The sequence below is a fragment of the Medicago sativa genome, chromosome 5, assembly GCF_051527215.1.
Source record: "Medicago sativa cultivar Bolivia chromosome 5, Bolivia_mono, whole genome shotgun sequence".
In the NCBI taxonomy this organism is placed as follows: Eukaryota; Viridiplantae; Streptophyta; class Magnoliopsida; order Fabales; family Fabaceae; genus Medicago; species Medicago sativa.
In genome coordinates, this window is record NC_140753.1 from 12,802,166 (window position 1) to 12,820,807 (window position 18,642).

The following is an 18,642-nucleotide window of genomic DNA, read 5'->3' on the forward strand; positions in this document are numbered from 1 at the left end:
CATGTCCTCTTATTTTTGTCGAAACTCTCTTTATTCTTGTATATATGGCAATGGCAAGGGTATGCAATTTACATGTAAAAAGGCTTTCAACTTGATCCACCCTTCCCTTTTTTTTTTTTTTTCTTTCTTTCTTTCTAGTTCTTATCTTCAGCTTCTCATTCCATCAAACTTGATCCCTTCATTTTTATTGTTATTTTTTTTTCTTTTTGAACATCATGTTTTTTCATTTTAATTGTTAATGTTAACACTATTTTATGTTTTGGAAAGGGTGGCCTAATTTATCTTTTCTTGCTTCTAGTCTGAGACAAATGGTTACAGCATTATTTACTATGATATATATTTCCAATGATTCTTGTCTAATATAGTGGTATAATTTTTATTTTATTTTTTATATTCAGAACTTTTATTTATAAAGAGAAAACTAAGCACAAAATATGTAAAGGCCCTTCAAATCCAACAATTACTTATAAGAGTACACATTGCCTCATGAGAAGATAATTCTTGGGCAATAATCTTTTTTTTCTTTTTCTTTTCCTTTTCCTTTTTTATCTTCAAATTTTCAAACTCCTTATAAATTATTATGTCTCTTCAAATTATAAAGTTAGACCTTTACTACTATATCTTCATGCCAAACTATTGAATTCAGTTTTGAAGAAATTGGTTACAAACTATTTGAAGCCATACGTTAAAAGTAATAGCATTTCTTCCTTTATTAAAACATTGTTTCATCTTTGCATTACAATTTATTCCATTGAACATGTTATTTTATGATTATTTATTTTGTTTTATATATTTGCTTATTTTTTTAATGCCAAAAGGAATATATATAAATTAAATAACATAGAGTCAAGAGTACAAGGTTCAAGAGTATCAAAAGTACCCCAAAAACAAACAAAAGAAAACAAAATATCCAACAAACTCCCAAGAGAAAAGAAAACCAACAAGATATCAGATATTATGTGGTTAGTTCAATGCACACTTACTATTTTTAAAATGAGATTTTAATCTGTATAAGTTTTAGGTCACTGTATTTATAGGATTTCAGTTGTTATAAGATATCGTAATTTGTGTAATTGAGTAGAATGTAGTGTTAGACCTTAAAGATTTTACATAAATTGAACATGTAGTTGGGTTGAACTTTAATTTTTTTTAAATACGATTCAATATTGGATGAGATGGTTGTTGTAAGCATACATTTGACATCACATTTATTTATGTTTAATTTATTAACATACGTATTATTTCAACACAGGATAGAGGTGAAGAATTTAAATTGAAAGTTATTGAAATTTCAATAGAAATTCTAAATACTCACTCCAGGTTCTAACGAATTGCTTAGTGAAAGATGAGTACGATAAATGCAATGTCTTGTGATGAAGCCAAATGCCTTAAGGTTGGCATGTATGCTTATTTAACAAAATCAATTGACTTCAAGCTTATGGTCTCAACTCTCAACATTCTCTCACTCACTAAACCAATATCTTGACTTCTTCTCACTTTAAGTCCAAGCAAATAGAGGATTGGATTAAACAGCCAAAAAAATGTAGAGTTTTACCCACATATAGGTGTAATCTGAAATGCAGTTCAATTTTTCATTCTGAGCTCTTATCGTAAACGGTTGTAGTGTTATTTATGCGTGCATAAGTGAGTATGCTAAGTAAACTATTAAATTGGTCTATGTCTTTTGTAAGTCAATTTTAAATTAGTCTTCAACTCTATTAATATTTCAAACTAATTCTGTATTTGTTACAAGTTTCTCAATTAGGTCCCTCGTCGTGTGACAAAAACATAAAGGTCGACGGAACTTAATCGAAAAACTTGACAAAAACAGACACTAGTTTGAAATATTAATAAAGTCAGAGACTAATTTAATAATAATTTACAAAAACAAGAGCTAATTTAGTGGTTTACTCTGTCATTTCATTTGCTGAAGAAATAACTCTGTGTGTATTCCTAATAGCAATAAATGTATATATAAAAAGGTATAATGGCCTTTTACAATAAATCTGTCATATAATCATGTAAGTTGATTTTGATTATGAAAGTGTGTTTGTATATATTGAGAAGTTTTAATTTCTTCTTATTATAGGTATGTTTATCCCCTTTATCCCTTTTTTTTTTAATACTATGTCCATTCCTAATTAGAATTTTTTTTATAAAGATATTTGACGTTTTCAACTATATTAATTATTTCTTTAGCAACATACCCGATCGTACCTGATCAGAAGGTGACTTCCGGTGCTAATTATTTCAAACTAATTTTTTATCCCCTTAATTATTTCAAACTAATTATTTATATAGAGGTAGGTGTTTGCATAGCCGTTGCAAGGCACACGTGTACCCGGCGGTTAGGAAATCGTGGGAAGTGTAACCGATGGGGAGAGATTCGCGGGAACGTGGGAAAGAGACGTTACAGTTCGTTTGAACTGGTCTATGTGGCTCCGAGTACCCCCCGCGGGGAAGGGGTGTGTTACGAGTAAAATGTCAAACACAGTATTTGGGTTGGATTTGTTATTGGGCCTAAACAATTGGGCCCTAGGTCTTTGATCGGTCCAGAACAATACCCTAATTTATTTTTCACTATTTTTCTTCAAACAACAATAAATACTATATAATATTGAACCCCTAAAAAAATATTATATGTTGAAAACATAAACTAATTCTCTTAAAAGATAAAGTTGTAAAATCAATAATAATTACAAACAAATTTAATATTACTACCATCGTGATTTGACAAAAAAGGTCATATATTCAAGGACAAAGGTGATAATTTTTCCCCTTTTATCTCATTAGATGCAAGATAATTAAATAAATAGAATATAAAATTGATATATTATCATACACTATTATACAACGGATGGAATAGGATAAATTGTTGGCTAAAATGCATTTTTCACCCCTAAGTTTCAAAATGATGTGATTTTGGTCCCTTATTAAAAAAATGAAAATTTTGTCCTCTATGTTTAAGTAAATATGCTCTTTTGACCCTCTAACTTTATGGAAATATTAACCCTCTATCTTTAGGAAAATAAGCTCTTTTGACCCTTTATTTTTACAAAAAGTTGCAAGTTTGGCCCCCTGTTTTAGGACACGTGGTGTCTTCTCAGCTATTTTGCAATTCTAGTCATTTCTTGTACTAGTATGATACAGTGGCGTTGCCAGGAACCTGAAGCAGGGGGTTCAAACTTTTAAATTTTAATTAATAATTATAATATTATATAATAATATATATTAATATAAATCATAAGACAATTATTGGTTTAACAATCACTATGATAATAGAATTGTTTACATGAAATTAAAGATGAGACAGTTGATTTTAATGTTACTCGTCATGTTAGGTGATTTTTTTTTTTTGACCGGAATATTGCCATCATTTTGCATCAACTAAGATATACTTCATCCGGTTACATTTATAAACAATTATTGTTTTTTCAGATTCATTAAATACGTGATGTTTCTATACAATATGGAGTATATTCGAAATAATCACAAGTCTTTTGTTTATTTCACACGTATTAAGAAAGAGTGTACTAGTGAAAGAGAGGAAAATTGTTTTGAGTGTCTTATCAAGTTTTGATGCATTCCTCATTATCATAAATGCAAAGTAGAATATATTGAATTGAGAGTGATGAAAGTAATATTAATATACTATAAACCATTATTTACAGTTGAATAGAAGGTAAACGGGCAACAAGTTGCGCCGCTAGGCCTTTTTAGATGGCAAAACCATTCCTCATAAACACAACATTCATAGACCTAAGAGACATGACATTACTATGCATGACCTTTTTAACTCTATGTAGAAGGTCAATTGAAAAAAGTAATTAAAATTGTATTGAAAAGTGAAATAAGTCAATTTTTTTTGAGACAATTTTTTTTGCAAATGACTCACTTGTTAGAAGACGGAATGAGTAATTTATAAACTATTTTTTAGACAATATATTTTCTAAGTCAAAATATTAGTAATTCCACTTCCAATTACTAAATAAAGTAGTGTGTTTTGACTTTGTAGCCTGCATAACTAGTTGATTTTGACTATAAAATGGAGTGTGTGCAGCTTTAATTATCCAAAAATCCAATATAGAGGTGCAACGCATAGCTTCCTTTGCACATAGGTGAGATATTGGGTTCAAGCTAAAAATTTGAGGGGGTTCAAGCATTACAATAACATAAAAAATAGGTGTAATTGTAAAAAGTGAGAGGGTTCATATGAACCCCCTGAAGTGCACGTAGCTCCGCCTATGGACTATGATATGTATGAGAAACTCTTGTGTGAACCAGGACCAAGAAATTTGGTTTGGTCACACATAGAGTTTTTTTCTTCTCTCTCTCTTCACAAATAAACAAATACTTTCCATTTTCTCTCTCTTCTCTCTCTTCTTTCTTTGGTTGTGACCAAAGAAAATTTCTTGGTCCTAGACCACCTAAGAATTTCTCTGATATGTATAGCTTAAACCATAAGGTATATATGGAAAATGTGTGTATGCCTGGATTCAACATGCATACGGAAGTTAGGAAAGTGTAATTGGGTTTTGTATCATTTTATTTTTGCCTCAAAACCGATTCAAATCTAAATTACACAGTGTCGGAGTTTGTTTAACTTGTGTAACAGGTCATAATATTTTGCTCAGAAAAATGGTCCCCTGTTTTCATTTTTATGTAGCTACCACTGTCTCCATGCATATGTGAGACCCACAGTTATCATTTTTCCTCTTATCCAACAACCAAAACCCACTGAGCACCACAAACAAACTGAGTTCCGTTTCTTTCTTTCTTCTGCACACCTTCACACTTCATTTCAACTGTCTTGCAATTTTCTTATTCATCTTATTCTTATGCCATTAATGATCATGTCTTCTTTCGGTAAATTCCCTCAATCTTCACAATCATTTTTTAACAATGCAACATCAACAAAAAATCCGTCGAAAGCATTAAGGATACTTGACGTGTTCTTAAGTTTTAGAGGCGAAGATACTCGCGCTTCCTTCACTTCACATCTCCATGCTTCTCTTCAAAACACCGGAATTAATGTTTTCATCGATAATTCTCTTCAAAGAGGAGATCACATCTCAAAAGTATTACTACGAGCTATCGAAGATTCTCGAATTTCTGTTATTGTTTTTTCAAAAAACTACGCGGAATCTCAGTGGTGTTTGAAAGAAGTGGAGAAAATTATGGAGTGTCATAGAACCATAGGACAAGTTGTTTTGCCAGTATTCTACGGTGTAGATCCATCGGAAGTGCGTCATCAAACAGGTCAATTTGGTTGTGCATTTCAAAATCTTTTGAAAAGAATTGCCAAGATGGAACACAAGTGGCTTTTAGAAGAGAAGAAAGACGAATCGCCACTTAGTCAACATTTGGAAATAAGGTGGAGAGCAGCGCTTCGCGAGGCTGCTGGCCTTGCAGGATTTGTAGTCCTTAACTCCAAGTAACTTCATTCAACAGTTTCTACTTTCAAATTATTTAGTTTTCATTGCAGTTTATTATGTGCTTGGATCATTAATTAGGACATGTTTAAATTTGTGATAAAAACTTGTGAGACTGTTTGAAAGAGCTTATGAAATCAGTTTATGACAAGTCTTTAAGCTGTTTTGAGCATATTCATAGCTTATAAAAATAGCTTATAGTTTAAATGAACACGGTTTTACTTTATTTTATCTTTTGTTATAGAAATAGTTTATACATAAGTACTTATATGATAAACACTTATAGTTATACTACAAGCACCTGATTATGTTAAATAGTAACAAGCTAGATATTTGCACACACAGTTTCATCCAACTTACTGGACAAGACTTTGAGCCTTATTAACATCCAAATTTTCTTGTAAATTCACTTGTTGTTTCTTTGGCATAATTTTCTTTACTCAAATTTTCTTTTCTTTTGACTTATACATATTTGCACCTTTTGTTTGATTCATTTTTTGTAGAAATGAAAGTGAGGCTATCAAAGATATTGTTGAAAATATTACACGATTGCTTGACAAGACAGACTTGTTTATTGCTAATAATCCAGTAGGGGTTGAATCTCGAGTGCAAAATATGATTCAATTGTTAGACATCCAACAGTCAAATGATGTTCTCCTAGTAGGGATGTGGGGTATGGGAGGTATTGGTAAAACTACCATTGCCAAAGCGATTTACAATAAAATTGGTTGCAGTTTTGAAGGTAGAAGCTTCCTTGCAAATATTAGGGAAGTTTGGGAGCAAAATGCTGGACAAGTGAATTTACAAGAACAACTTCTCTTTGATATCTGCAAAGAAACAACAACCAAGATACAAAACATTGAGTCGGGAAATATTATATTAAGGGATAGACTCTGCCATAAAAGAGTACTTCTCGTACTTGATGATGTGAATACCCTGGATCAACTGAATGCTTTCTGTGGAAGTCGTACATGGTTTGGTTCAGGGAGCAGAATAATCATCACAACCCGAGATTTGCATATACTTAGAGGGAATAGGGTTGATCAAGTATACAAAATGAATGAAATGGATCAAAGTGAATCACTAGAGCTTTTTAGTTGGCATGCGTTCAAGCAACCGAGTCCTGGAGAAGATTTTGTAGGAATGTCCAAAAATGTAGTTGAGTATTCTGGGGGATTGCCGCTAGCTCTAGAAGTTCTTGGATCATATTTGTTTGAAAGGGGGGTAGCCGAGTGGAAATGTGTATTGGAAAAACTCAAAAAAATCCCCAATGATCAAGTACATAAGAAGTTAAAAATAAGCTATGATGGTCTAAATGATGATATTGAGAAAGAAATATTCCTTGACATAGCTTGTTTTTTTATTGGGATGGACCGAAATGATGTTATACATATATTAAATGGGTGTGAACTTTATCCTGAAATTGGAATAAGTGTTCTTGTTGAGCGAAGCCTTGTAACCGTGGATGAAAGGAATATGCTTGGAATGCATGATTTATTGAGAGATATGGGAAGAGAAATCATTCGTGAGAAATCACCAAAGGATCCTGAGGAGCGTAGCTGGTTGTGGTATAACAAGGATGTGCTTGATGTATTATCAGAACAAACGGTAAGGACTTTATTTACATTTTACTTATAATATCTAAAGCTTAATGAAGTAAAACAAACATTCACAACTCATTTGTATAAATTCATTTGAGTATATCAGTTTTTTAGTCTATAAAATTATTAAGGTCGGATAATTCAGTGCTTCAAATCCATGAAAAGACAATTTCATGTACCATAAAATTGATTTACTCAAAATTCTTTGTTTTGTTTATTATCATTTATCACAATAACTTTGATAATTAGTTTGGTTGTGAATCATTGTGTGCTTCTAGTAACAAATGATTGGTTTCATCACAAGCTTTTTTTTACCTGTTGTGCATCTTTAAGGTTTGCATATTATATTTTACAGGGAACAAAAGTTGTTGAGGGTCTTGCTCTGAAGTTGCCAAGAGATAATGCAAAACGCTTCAGTACTAAAGCATTTAAGAAGATGAAGAGACTCAGATTGCTTCAACTTGCTGGTGTACAGCTTGATGGAAACTTTGAATATCTTTCCAAAAATCTGAAATGGTTATCTTGGAATGAATTTCCTTTAACGTGCATACCGACCGACTTTTATCAAGAAAATTTGGTTTCCATCGAGTTAGAAAATAGCAATGTCAAAGTTGTGTGGAAAGAAACTCAGGTATTAATTTTTATTTTAGTTTTTTGCTCTTCATGAGTTGTTTTCACTTTTCAAATTCATAGATGAAATTTAAATTAAGCTCCTCAAATTGAATTACTATTTTATTATTTGGTACTTTTCTCCCCTAAGCTTTCTCTATAAAATTTATGTTCTTGCAGAGGATGGAGAAGCTAAAAATTCTCAATCTTAGCCACTCTCATCATCTGACACAAACTCCAGACTTTTCAAACTTGCCTAATCTTGAAAAGCTAGTACTCAAAGATTGTCCGAGGTTGTTAGAGATTTCGCATACTATAGGACTTATGAATAAAGTTCTTTTGATAAATTTGGAAGATTGTATTAGCCTTCGGAGCCTTCCAAGAAGTATATACAAGTTGAAATCTCTAAAATCTCTCATTCTTTCCGGGTGTTTAATGATTGACAAGTTGGAGGAGGACTTAGAACAGATGAAATCTTTAACCACTCTGCTTGCAAATAACACTGCAATAAAAAGAGTACCATTTTCATTAGTAAGGTCAAAAAGCATTGGATATATTTCTTTGTGCGGCTATGAAGGATTTTCGCGTGATGTGTTTCCATCTATCATTCAGTCTTGGATGTCACCAACAAATAATTTTCAGTCCCCATTTCAAACATCTACCACTATGTCATCTCTAGTTTCTTTAGATGTACCATATAGTAGTTCCCACAAACTAGCATCAATATCCAAGAACCTTCCAGGTCTTCGAAGTCTTTGTGTGGAGTGCGGATCCAAACTTAGATTTTCTCAAGATGTGACAACCATTTTGGATGCCTTGTATGCCAAGGAATTGGAATCAGCTGCAACTACATCACAAGTATCAAATATAAACAATTCTGCATTAATTCAATTCTGCAGTCAAGTGCATGTTTCAGGTTCAAAAAATTCCATGAAGTCTCTATTAATTCAAATGGGAATGAATTGCCAATTAACTAATACTCTGAAAGAGAAAATTTTACAGGTTTGACACACTGCCTCTCTCACTTGCATGCATACAATTAAATTTTTTACATACATACATTTAACTTATAATATGTATACTTCATTTTATTGAAAAAATGTTACGAACTTTTCTAAAATTTATGTTCATTTTAAATTGCTAGCAATGAGATGAAAGACTGATGCAGTTTTCAATTTTACAGAATCTAGATATCAACGGCGCTGGTGGTTGTTCGCTCCCTGGTGGTAGTTATCCAAATTGGTTAACTTTCAGTTGCGAAGGTCCTTCCGTAACTTTTAAAGTTCCTCAAGTGGAAGGGCGAAACTTGAAGTCGATGATGTGCATTGTCTATACTTCAAGCCCAGATAACACAACATCAGATGGGCTAAAAAATATGTTGGTGATAAATCACACAAAGACCACCATTCATCTCTACAAGAAAGAAGCAATAACCTCTTTTGAAAATGAGGAGTGGCAGAATGTTGTATCAAATATAGCACCTGGTAACAAAGTGGAGGTGGTGGTTGTTTTTGGGAGCTATTTCATTGTCAAGAAAACCATAGTTTATCTCATATATGATGAAAATGAACCTGTTGTCAGGAGGACCTCTCCTCAAGTGGAGCCCACATATGACTTGGAAGAAAATAGAAAGAAGAAAATTCGTGTGGAATGAAATATGGTTAAATATTGATTTCTTCTCAATTTAATCCTAAGCAAACAAAGGGTTTGATTAAACAGCCTAGAAATGTTTCTACCAAAACAAAACAAAAAACAGCCTAGAAATGTAGAGTTTTTTTTACCATATATTAGCTCAATACTTGCAGCTTGACATGTGCAATCTTAAATATAGTTCAGTTTTGTTGACTGAACAAACTTGTACCAGTAAACAACTGCAGTGTTCTTTGTCTGTGCATATATATGACTTTTGCTAAAAGAAGATCTTTCTATGTATTCATAATTACAAATTTTTATTACATATTCCCTAATAAGTGTATATATAAAGGTAGAGTGATCTATTTTACAATAAATCTTTGCCAATTTTTGAAAAGCTTATTTGTCCTATAAATAAGTGTACAAGTGTATATAGGTAGGATATCAAATTGATGAAATAGAATAAACTGTTTCACTGCATTAAACAGTAATTTATCAGTCACCTCTTGCGATAGTTACTAGGATGATCAATTGATCTTATACAATGCCAATATTATCCAAAACATTTAGAATCCCTATTTTATTTTTTTCCAACTTGCTAGCTCATTTCTTTATGAATTAAGATATTGACCATGATCCATTTTTGTATTAACCAAAGGTATATGTGAAAAATTAAAAAGACTTTGTAATATATCCATGAGGGGTTCGTGATTTACTTGATTGATAATGTCTCCGTTTTAGATTTTGTTTAATTGTTTTATATTATTTTGAGTAAACTGGATTCAACAATTGAACTAACTTCCCCTCAAAAACAATTGTAATTTGTACTTATGTTGAAATTTTCTGAGAAATGAAATATAATACAGACATATTGCCAACGAAATTTGAGATTTTACGTACTAATATCAAATAATTATTCACCTCATTTCATACAATTAAGCTTCTACAAAAAGAATAAATAACAACTCTAATAGCTTACAATCACCAAACAGTCGTTGTAGTAAGTATTCCCGCCTGTCACGCGGGTGACCCGGGTTCGATCCCCGGCAACGGCGTTTTATAAACCTTTTTTTCTATTTTATTTTTCAAATTAATATTAAAATAATGAAAAAGAAAGGAAAAAATGGCCCATGCAGGTTTCGAACCTGCGACCTTCGCGTTATTAGCACGACGCTCTAACCAACTGAGCTAATGGGCCACTTGAATACAATGTGAAGTAAGTATTATTTAACCACTAAAGAATATACATCCACTAATTAATTTTCAATGCTTTATCCTTCTTTTTTATCATCAATCAACCCTGTTTATTTCAGGGGATTGTCGCCTTATACTTATATACACTGTGAAATATGTGATTTGTTTCAATTTTTAAATTAAATTTGGGACAAGTAGAATTGGTTTGGTTTATCATTCAACATCACTTATGGGTATTTTATTTAACATTTCTCAATTCCAAACGTTCATGATAATTTTCAAAAGATAAATGTATCAAATGAGAGCATACAATAAAAAGTAAATTATATTTAAGCAGTATATGTATGAATGCTTCTGCACTTCACAACTTATTTGTACATGATGATATGTTTTTTATGAGGAACGAATAAAGTACAGTACAATTTAATGTAGTATATTTCAAACAAAAAAAATAATAATGTAGTAATAATGTTTCAATTGATTTTTTTGTTGAGCTCAAGTAAGTAACCCAGGATCACAACAGTTGAGGCAATAACCATTCCTAACGCTGCCTTAGCCAATTGAGAACGATAACTGCCACCGGGATTGAAGCCTAATTCAGAGAGTTTCTTGTGTGATGTTGCATAATCTCTGAAAAATGCATTCTCATCCTTGTAAAATTCAAAATCATTATTAGCCACAAAAAATACATAATACTATAGTATAAAATAAAATAGAGAACAAAAGATTGTACCAAAAAAAAAAATAGAGAACAAAAGAAAACATAGTAAAGACAATAACCTTAGCATAGAGTTCAACATATTTGCGGAATGCAGGATCATCAACTAGAGCCTTGTCTGTAGGAAGCTTCAATAAATCTTTTGATTCCAATTTCATTAGTTCCCTGTTTATGTTAATCTTGTATTAAATATCAAACTTTCATACATTATTTTAAATAAAGAAATTAACATGAAACAAATCATCTTACACAAAATAAGAGTTATCAAACTTGAGAGGGTCTCTAGTCCATTGACCTTCAAAGTTAGAGCGATCTTTATGTGCCTTACCCTTATCAATTGAAATGAATGAGATTAAATTAAATTTATATATTCTTCAAGAAATATAATAAAGGAAGTGTTTGAATTATTATGGTTGGTAATTAATTTGTACCAAAGTGTGGCCTCCGGAGAGAGCTACAATGTCTTTATCAGTGAGACCCATGCGATAAAAGATCTCTCTTAAATGTGATGCACCTGAAATATAGTTTTTTATACAATAATAAATGAAATACTATTTTGCGTAATTTTGAGTTAAGTTTCAAGATTGAACAACATGATTTAATTACCTTGTTTGGCATCTGGAAGGCGACCTTCTTGTGGAGATTCCAATGAATCCTAATTCAAAATAAACACCTCATAATACTACTATAATAATATAATAAAGCTAGATTGTTACTAAATCATGAGGCTAATTAAACAAAGCATGATTTGTATTGCATTGAATGATGAATGATGAATGTACTAGTACCTTTCTTCCGGGAACAAAGTGAATAGTTGGACCACCAGTGACCTCTACAGCCACAACCCCAGCTAGCTGAAATACATATAAATATTTTTTCTTACATAATACATACGTGAACACCCTTTTTAGCACACGTGCGAGGACCGATTAATCATGTGTAAAAATATGGTTGATACTGTTGAATAAATTATTAATTTTAATTCATATTCAATTTTGTGGTTAATTCAACTACATGACTAACCTTTGACAAAAACAAACTACATGACTAACCATAATCTTTAACTTAATCTAGATTAACCAATCATTTATTCAAGTGAATTAACCATATTTTTGCAGTTGATTATGTAGACGTTCAAGTGTATGAAAAACTCGATGTCCACGAAACATTTTTGTACATAATATGACTCCATGACTCCACACGTTAATATCTTGATTATAAATTATTACAAAAAAAAAATTATAAAATAACCTGGTAAAGGTCCGCATATGAAACTTTGGGGTGTTTAACCTTCACTTCCTCTGTTTCTCAAAACAAAAAATATTAATAACAATAAGATTAATAAGCAAAAAATTGGAGATTATTAATTTAAGTCAAAATTAATTAAACAAATTAAGGTCACCACCGTCTCACTGACCACATAATTCAACAGCTGTTTTCAAGCCCTTGTTAGCAGCATGGTTCAGCTCTTGTTGATTCCTTATAGAACCATTTGGACCCCCTGTTCTTGTTTTTGCGTCGTATGTACCAGCATCATGCCACCTATAAATCAATACTATATATTATACAATTTATGTATATGTTATAGTAAAAGGTTTGTGAAGTTGAAATTAATGTAACAAACGTACGCTAATCGTAGCATGAGAGGAGCACATTTTTTATTGTTGATAAGAGAACGAAGATCACGACGAGCCTCCTCGATTTCTTTAACATACTCTGCATCAACTGCATATTTAGCCATACTTGCAAGGCTTTGGATAATTTCTGAGAGAGGGTTTTGCTTGTTATGATTATGAAAGGGTTGGTTAATCTTGATTTATTTATAAGAAGAGAATGAAGAAGATGCTGATTATGCTGACATGCAAGTAAAGGATAGATTTCATTCTTTTTATTGCTTTGCTTTGCTGCAACAAGACGAAAAGTAAGTTGTTTTTTTTATCTTGCCTTCACAAGGGAGAAGATTCGATAAACATCTATCATATTTCGCTGATGGTCATTCAAAATTCTAGAAAATTAAGTTGCAATCATAGAATATATCATGTTAAAATCAACACTACAAAGCTTTCTTTATAATACAAATTCATTCATCTAGGAGAACTCAAAAATTATATTGGATGAGGATTTTAGGGCGTTTACATAAATTCTTTAAATTTAATTTATTTATTTTTTATGTTTAATTTATGTTGTTATAATATTCTTAAAATTAAAAATATATATTAATCATAAACATTAATTTATCATTCTCTTTCAAAAAAATACTCTTTCAAAAGAACTCAAAGTTTTTTCCATTTTCTCCTATATTTTCAACCTTTAAATCAAGAAATTTACATAAGAGTAAAGAGAAGCCAAATGCAAGTCATGCAAAGAGAATATCTATGAGAGATAACAAAGTGATACTTTGGTTTGAAGTTGAGGACACAGGCTGTGGTATGCACCTTAAAATTTACATTTCATGAACTGTCTCCTTTTGTCAAAATAAAATAAGTCCACGAATAAATCACATTTGTTTATTTCCTATGTTGTGGTATAGGTATCGATCCAAGCAAATGGGATTCTGTGTTTGAAAGCTTTGAGCAAGCTGATCCATCAACTACTAGACTGTAAGCAATTTAATTTTTTTTTAACATAGACTACATAAGAAATGAATTTGATGCAGTTATTTGTCAATGTATATAGTCAATGATCTCGGTAGTTTGTGAAGATCATACAATTGAAATTTTGGAGTTTATGAGTTGTTGAATTCATGATGTGAGTCATCTGATCTTTATCCAACGATTTAGATCAGCCGACTGCAATGACTGTAGAAATTAAGCGTCCTCAATGTTTGTTTTTTCTTACAAATGATGTGAATTTACTGATTTCTGAATCCTTTACTTATTTCAGGCATGGAGGTACTGGTCTAGGTCTTTGCATCGTTAGGAACTTGGTGAGTAAGATCTCAATGTCTAAAGTTTCAAAATAAGTAAACTATAATATCATTCTTTATTAGTGTATTTTCTGAAGAAGAAAAAAAGGCGAACAAAATCAAGATAAAAAAAATTCACATTTCCTTTGGTAAACTAGGTCTAAAAGTCAAACATGAGCCGCCCGATGTTGATCCTACAGTCCAAATCGGGGAATGTGTGATTGTGTGATTGTTTTTGAGGTTGCTTATTTAAATATAAGTTCCTTTTATTTTTGTTGGATGGCAGGTTAATAAGATGGGTGGAGAAATCAAGGTTACCAAAAAGGAGGGTCAGGGAACATTGATGAGATTATGTTTGCTTCTTAGTGCACCAATGGATGTCACAGAGCAACATGCTTTAAATTTGACAGACAATGGCTTAGTGGTGAGTATATTATTCTTATTTGCAAATAATACTTTAAAATAAATATAATTCATCTTAAAAAATGTACATTTCACTAAAAGCAAGAGAAATTTAAGGATAACAAATAGGTTATTAAATACTAAGTGTGAATGCAGGTATTGCTTGCACTACAAGGCAATATGGGTAGAATAATAACATCGAAGTGGTTAACCAAAAAAGGGGTGTGCACAATGGAAGCATCTGAATGGAATGGACTAACACAAATTTTGAGGGAACTCTTTCATGCAAGAAGTTCAATGCATAACAATAACAACTTTGATGCACACTATCCAATAAATCTTGAAGGATTTAAGTCTAAACTACTAAGCATCAAAGATATGAGGAATCCAATTTTTGTCATCGTTGTTGACATTGGTTTGCTTGACTTAAGCACAGATATATGGAAAGAACAACTTAACTTCCTTCACAAGTATTTTGGAAGAGCGAAATTTGTGTGGATGCTGAATCATGACACATCAAATACCATAAAGACGGAGCTTCGTCGGAAAGGACACTTACTAATGGTTAACAAACCTCTATACAAAGCAAAAATGATTCATATTTTGGAAGCTGTTATAAAAGAGAGAAATCTTGAGTTGCAAAAGAAAAACATGAAAGAGGGTGATTTGCATGAGTTTCTTGAGATTGATTCTACTCAATTTGAAGCTGCTACTAGCTCTGATGATTCTGATATATCTGAAATTAGTCAAAAACCAATTTTAAAGTTAACCGATGAAAATGAACATTTGGAAGAAAATAATCCAAGGGAAGAAGAATCTTGTACCTCTGAAGACAACAAAGCTAAAGAAACAAACTTTGCAACACAAGCTTATGATAGGGTGACAAGGTCAAGAAAGGAAGTGAATGATAAGAAATCACTTGAGGGGTTAAGGATTTTGCTTGCAGAAGATACACCAGTAATTCAAAGGGTTGCAACAATAATGCTTGAAAAAATGGGAGCTGTTGTTGTTGCTGTAGGTGATGGACAACAAGCAGTGGATGCTCTTAATTATATGGTAAGTGCTGAAGATTGTAGAAGAGAGTCTCTCCAGAAGGACAAAAATACAAGATCACAAACAGAAATTTTGACTTGCCATCAATATGATTTGATCCTAATGGATTGTCAGGTATGAACCAGAATAACAGTATTAGGACTTGTTTGAATTGACGCATTTGAGCTTATTTACTGGCATAAGCACTTGTGAAATTGTTTGACATAGGTCATGTTTGGATAAATAGTTTAATCAGGCACTTATATATAAATTATTTCTATAATATAAAATTACACTTGTGTTGGCCGGTGGTGTTGGCTTGAGAGACCTTGAAGTGTGCTTCTCTAAAGGTCTCAGGCTCAATTCTCCCCGGTGCCTATTTCAGTGGGCTAGTTTAGCTTCTTAAAAAAAAAATCAGTCAAATTATTTTCATACAGGCTATAAAATGTTATCAAGTATTGCTCCAATAGGTAGCTTTTTTATATCTAATAAGTGAATATCAGGTTAAATATACTAATGCTTTATCTGTGTTTGTGGAAAATTAGATGCCAAAGATGGATGGATATGAGGCAACAAAAGCAATAAGGAAATCAGAGGAAGGAACAGGCAAACACATTCCAATTGTTGCTCTAACAGCACATGCAATGTCTTGTGATGAAGCCAAATGCCTTAAGGTTGGCATGGATGCTTACTTAACAAAGCCAATTGACTTCAAGCTTATGGTCTCAACCATTCTCTCACTCACTAAACCAACAACCTAGAAATGTACATAGTTGTAATCTGAAATATAGTTCAATTTTCCTTACTGAGTTCACTAGTATCAGTAAACGGCTGTAGTGTTATTTATGTGTGCATATGATATGATTGCACTTTGTTGAAGGAATAACTCTTTGTATATCCATAACTATAAACCTAATAGAAATAAATGTATATAGAAAGGTATATATAATGATCCATTTTGCAATAAATTTTTGTCATATAATCATCTGAGTTGAATTTTGATTATGAAAGTGTGTTTGTTATTCATAAATTGTACTTTACAAGTTACAACTACTAGTCAATGATAGTACTTGGTAGTCACATGCCTCCTCACATAACATAGCCTAAGACCAACTGCTCATTTGTCACAAAATACAAAATAAAACCAACAGCTCAAGATTAACACGTAAGATAGATCCAATGGTTCAGATTAATCCCTAACAACTCCCTCTTCTTCTCACCTCTGCACCCATGTCCTCTTATTTTTGTCGAAACTCTCTTTATTCTTGTATATATGGCAATGGCAAGGGTATGCAATTTACATGTAATAAGGCTTTCAACTTGATCCACCCTTCCTTTTTTTCTTTCTTTCTTTGTAGTTCTTATCTTCAGCTTCTCATTCCATCAAACATGATCCCTTCATTTTTATTGTTAATTTTTTTCTTTTTGAACATCATGTTTTTTCATTTTAATTGTTAATGTTAACACTATTTTATGTTTTCGAAAGGGTGGCCTAATTTATCTTTTCTTGCTTCTAGTCTTTGAGACTTACAGCATTATTTACTATGATATATATTTCCAATGATTCTTGTCTAATATAGTGGTATAATTTTTATTTTATTTTTTATATTCAGAACTTTTATTTATAAAGAGAAAACTAAGCACAAAATATGTAAAGGCCCTTCAAATCCAACAATTACTTATAAGAGTACACATTGCCTATCACACAACAAAAGCATGAGAAGATAATTCTTGGGCAATAATCTTTTTTTTCTTTTTCTTTTCCTTTTCCTTTTTTATCTTCAAATTTTCAAACTCCTTATAAATTATGTCTCTTCAAATTATAAAGTTAGACTTTTACTACTATATGTATTCTTCATGCCAAACTATTGAATTCAGTTTTGGAGAAATTGGTTACAAACTATTTGAAGCCAAACGTTAAAAGTAATAGCATTCTTCCTTTATTAAAACATTGTTTCATCTTTGCATTATTATTTATTCCATTGAACATGTTATTTTATGATTATTTATTTTGTTTTATATATTTGCTTATTTTTTTAATGCCAAAAAGAATATATATAAATTAAATAACATAGAATCAAGAGTACAAGGTTCAAGAGTATTAAAAGTACCCCAAAAACAAACAAAAGAAAACAAAATATCCAACAAACTCCCAAGAGAAAAGAAAACCAACAAGATATCAGATATTATGTGGTTAGTTCAATGCACACTTACTATTTTTAAAATGAGATTTTAATCTGTATAGGTTTTCGGTCACTGTATTTATAGGATTTCAGTTGTTATAAGATGGTGGCATTTAGGGTGGGTGAGGGAAAGAATTCCCCATCATGGGAAAGTGGTTTTTAACCATTGGATCAAATAGAAACACTGATCTTATTATAGTCTCCCCATATTAGATTTTTTCCCACTTTATCTTCAACCTCTCAACCATGAAACAACCCAGAAAAAATTTGCTTTTTAAGTAAAAATCTCAGGGAGGAATAGCTCATCAACGAAAATCATCAAATATGACATTTAATGCCCATTAATAGATTAATTCCCATCACCTTCTCCACCCTTTTTTTCTTTCCTTTTTACCAGATCTAAATCCTTTTCTTCTCCACCATAAATCCATTTCCTCATCTTCTTCTCTTTACAACTAACACTACCACTCAACTGAACATTCAAACGTGAGACTTCCAACTGCTGCTATATGCATGTTTGACTTCACCTTCGTGAAACATAAAGTTGATTTTGGAAGCATAAAATTGTTGTTCATAATTATTTGACATGTTTAAATGTTGATGATTCAAATTGATTTTACCTCTAATTATCTAAAGAGCAAGAACAAATGCACACTACTTAAGCGATTTGGATTCCACTCTGTAATTAATCTGGACAACACAAACTGCGATGTGAAACTAACCAAACCCGTACTATGAGATTAACAGCAACTATGAGATTTTATTTTAAGGTGAGTTTGTTGCTGATGGAGTGATGGTGGTGGCACCGAGTTGGGATGGAGGAGAGAAGGGTGTGGGAGATAGTGTGAAAAAAATCTAGTGGTGAAAGTCTATAATAAAAGTATGCTCTTCATTTGATCTAAGGGTTATAAATCAACTTTCCCATGGTGGGGAA

At 31.8% G+C, this 18,642-nt stretch overlaps 3 protein-coding genes and 1 non-coding gene across 4 annotated transcripts; 2 read left to right on the top strand and 2 right to left on the bottom strand.

The window, feature by feature from the left end:
- The first annotated feature begins 4,746 nt into the window (after positions 1-4,746).
- On the top strand, positions 4,747-9,557 carry LOC146920155 (disease resistance protein RPV1-like). Its single transcript, XM_085713581.1, has 5 exons — positions 4,747-5,434; positions 5,936-7,040; positions 7,389-7,664; positions 7,823-8,644; positions 8,826-9,557. The coding sequence occupies exons 1-5, from the start codon at positions 4,839-4,841 to the stop codon at positions 9,294-9,296; spliced, it is 3,270 nt and encodes a 1,089-aa protein (XP_085569707.1). The 5' UTR covers positions 4,747-4,838; the 3' UTR covers positions 9,297-9,557.
- An 841-nt stretch (positions 9,558-10,398) lies between these two features.
- TRNAI-AAU (transfer RNA isoleucine (anticodon AAU)) lies at positions 10,399-10,472 on the bottom strand. The gene has a single exon. It is a non-coding gene; the product is annotated as a tRNA-Ile (tRNA).
- A 303-nt stretch (positions 10,473-10,775) lies between these two features.
- On the bottom strand, positions 10,776-12,974 carry LOC146920157 (L-ascorbate peroxidase 3-like). Its single transcript, XM_085713584.1, has 9 exons — positions 12,815-12,974; positions 12,604-12,728; positions 12,438-12,487; positions 11,975-12,040; positions 11,793-11,841; positions 11,618-11,700; positions 11,436-11,515; positions 11,249-11,351; positions 10,776-11,118 (listed from the first exon to the last, which is right to left on the bottom strand). Exons 1-9 carry the CDS (start codon positions 12,925-12,927, stop codon positions 10,942-10,944), a joined length of 846 nt encoding a protein of 281 aa, XP_085569710.1. The 5' UTR covers positions 12,928-12,974; the 3' UTR covers positions 10,776-10,941.
- Positions 12,975-13,504: 530 nt separating this feature from the next.
- On the top strand, positions 13,505-16,507 carry LOC146920158 (histidine kinase 1-like). Its single transcript, XM_085713582.1, has 6 exons — positions 13,505-13,613; positions 13,717-13,786; positions 14,070-14,112; positions 14,378-14,515; positions 14,650-15,660; positions 16,071-16,507. The coding sequence occupies exons 1-6, from the start codon at positions 13,562-13,564 to the stop codon at positions 16,284-16,286; spliced, it is 1,530 nt and encodes a 509-aa protein (XP_085569708.1). The 5' UTR covers positions 13,505-13,561; the 3' UTR covers positions 16,287-16,507.
- The last annotated feature ends 2,135 nt before the right edge of the window (positions 16,508-18,642 follow it).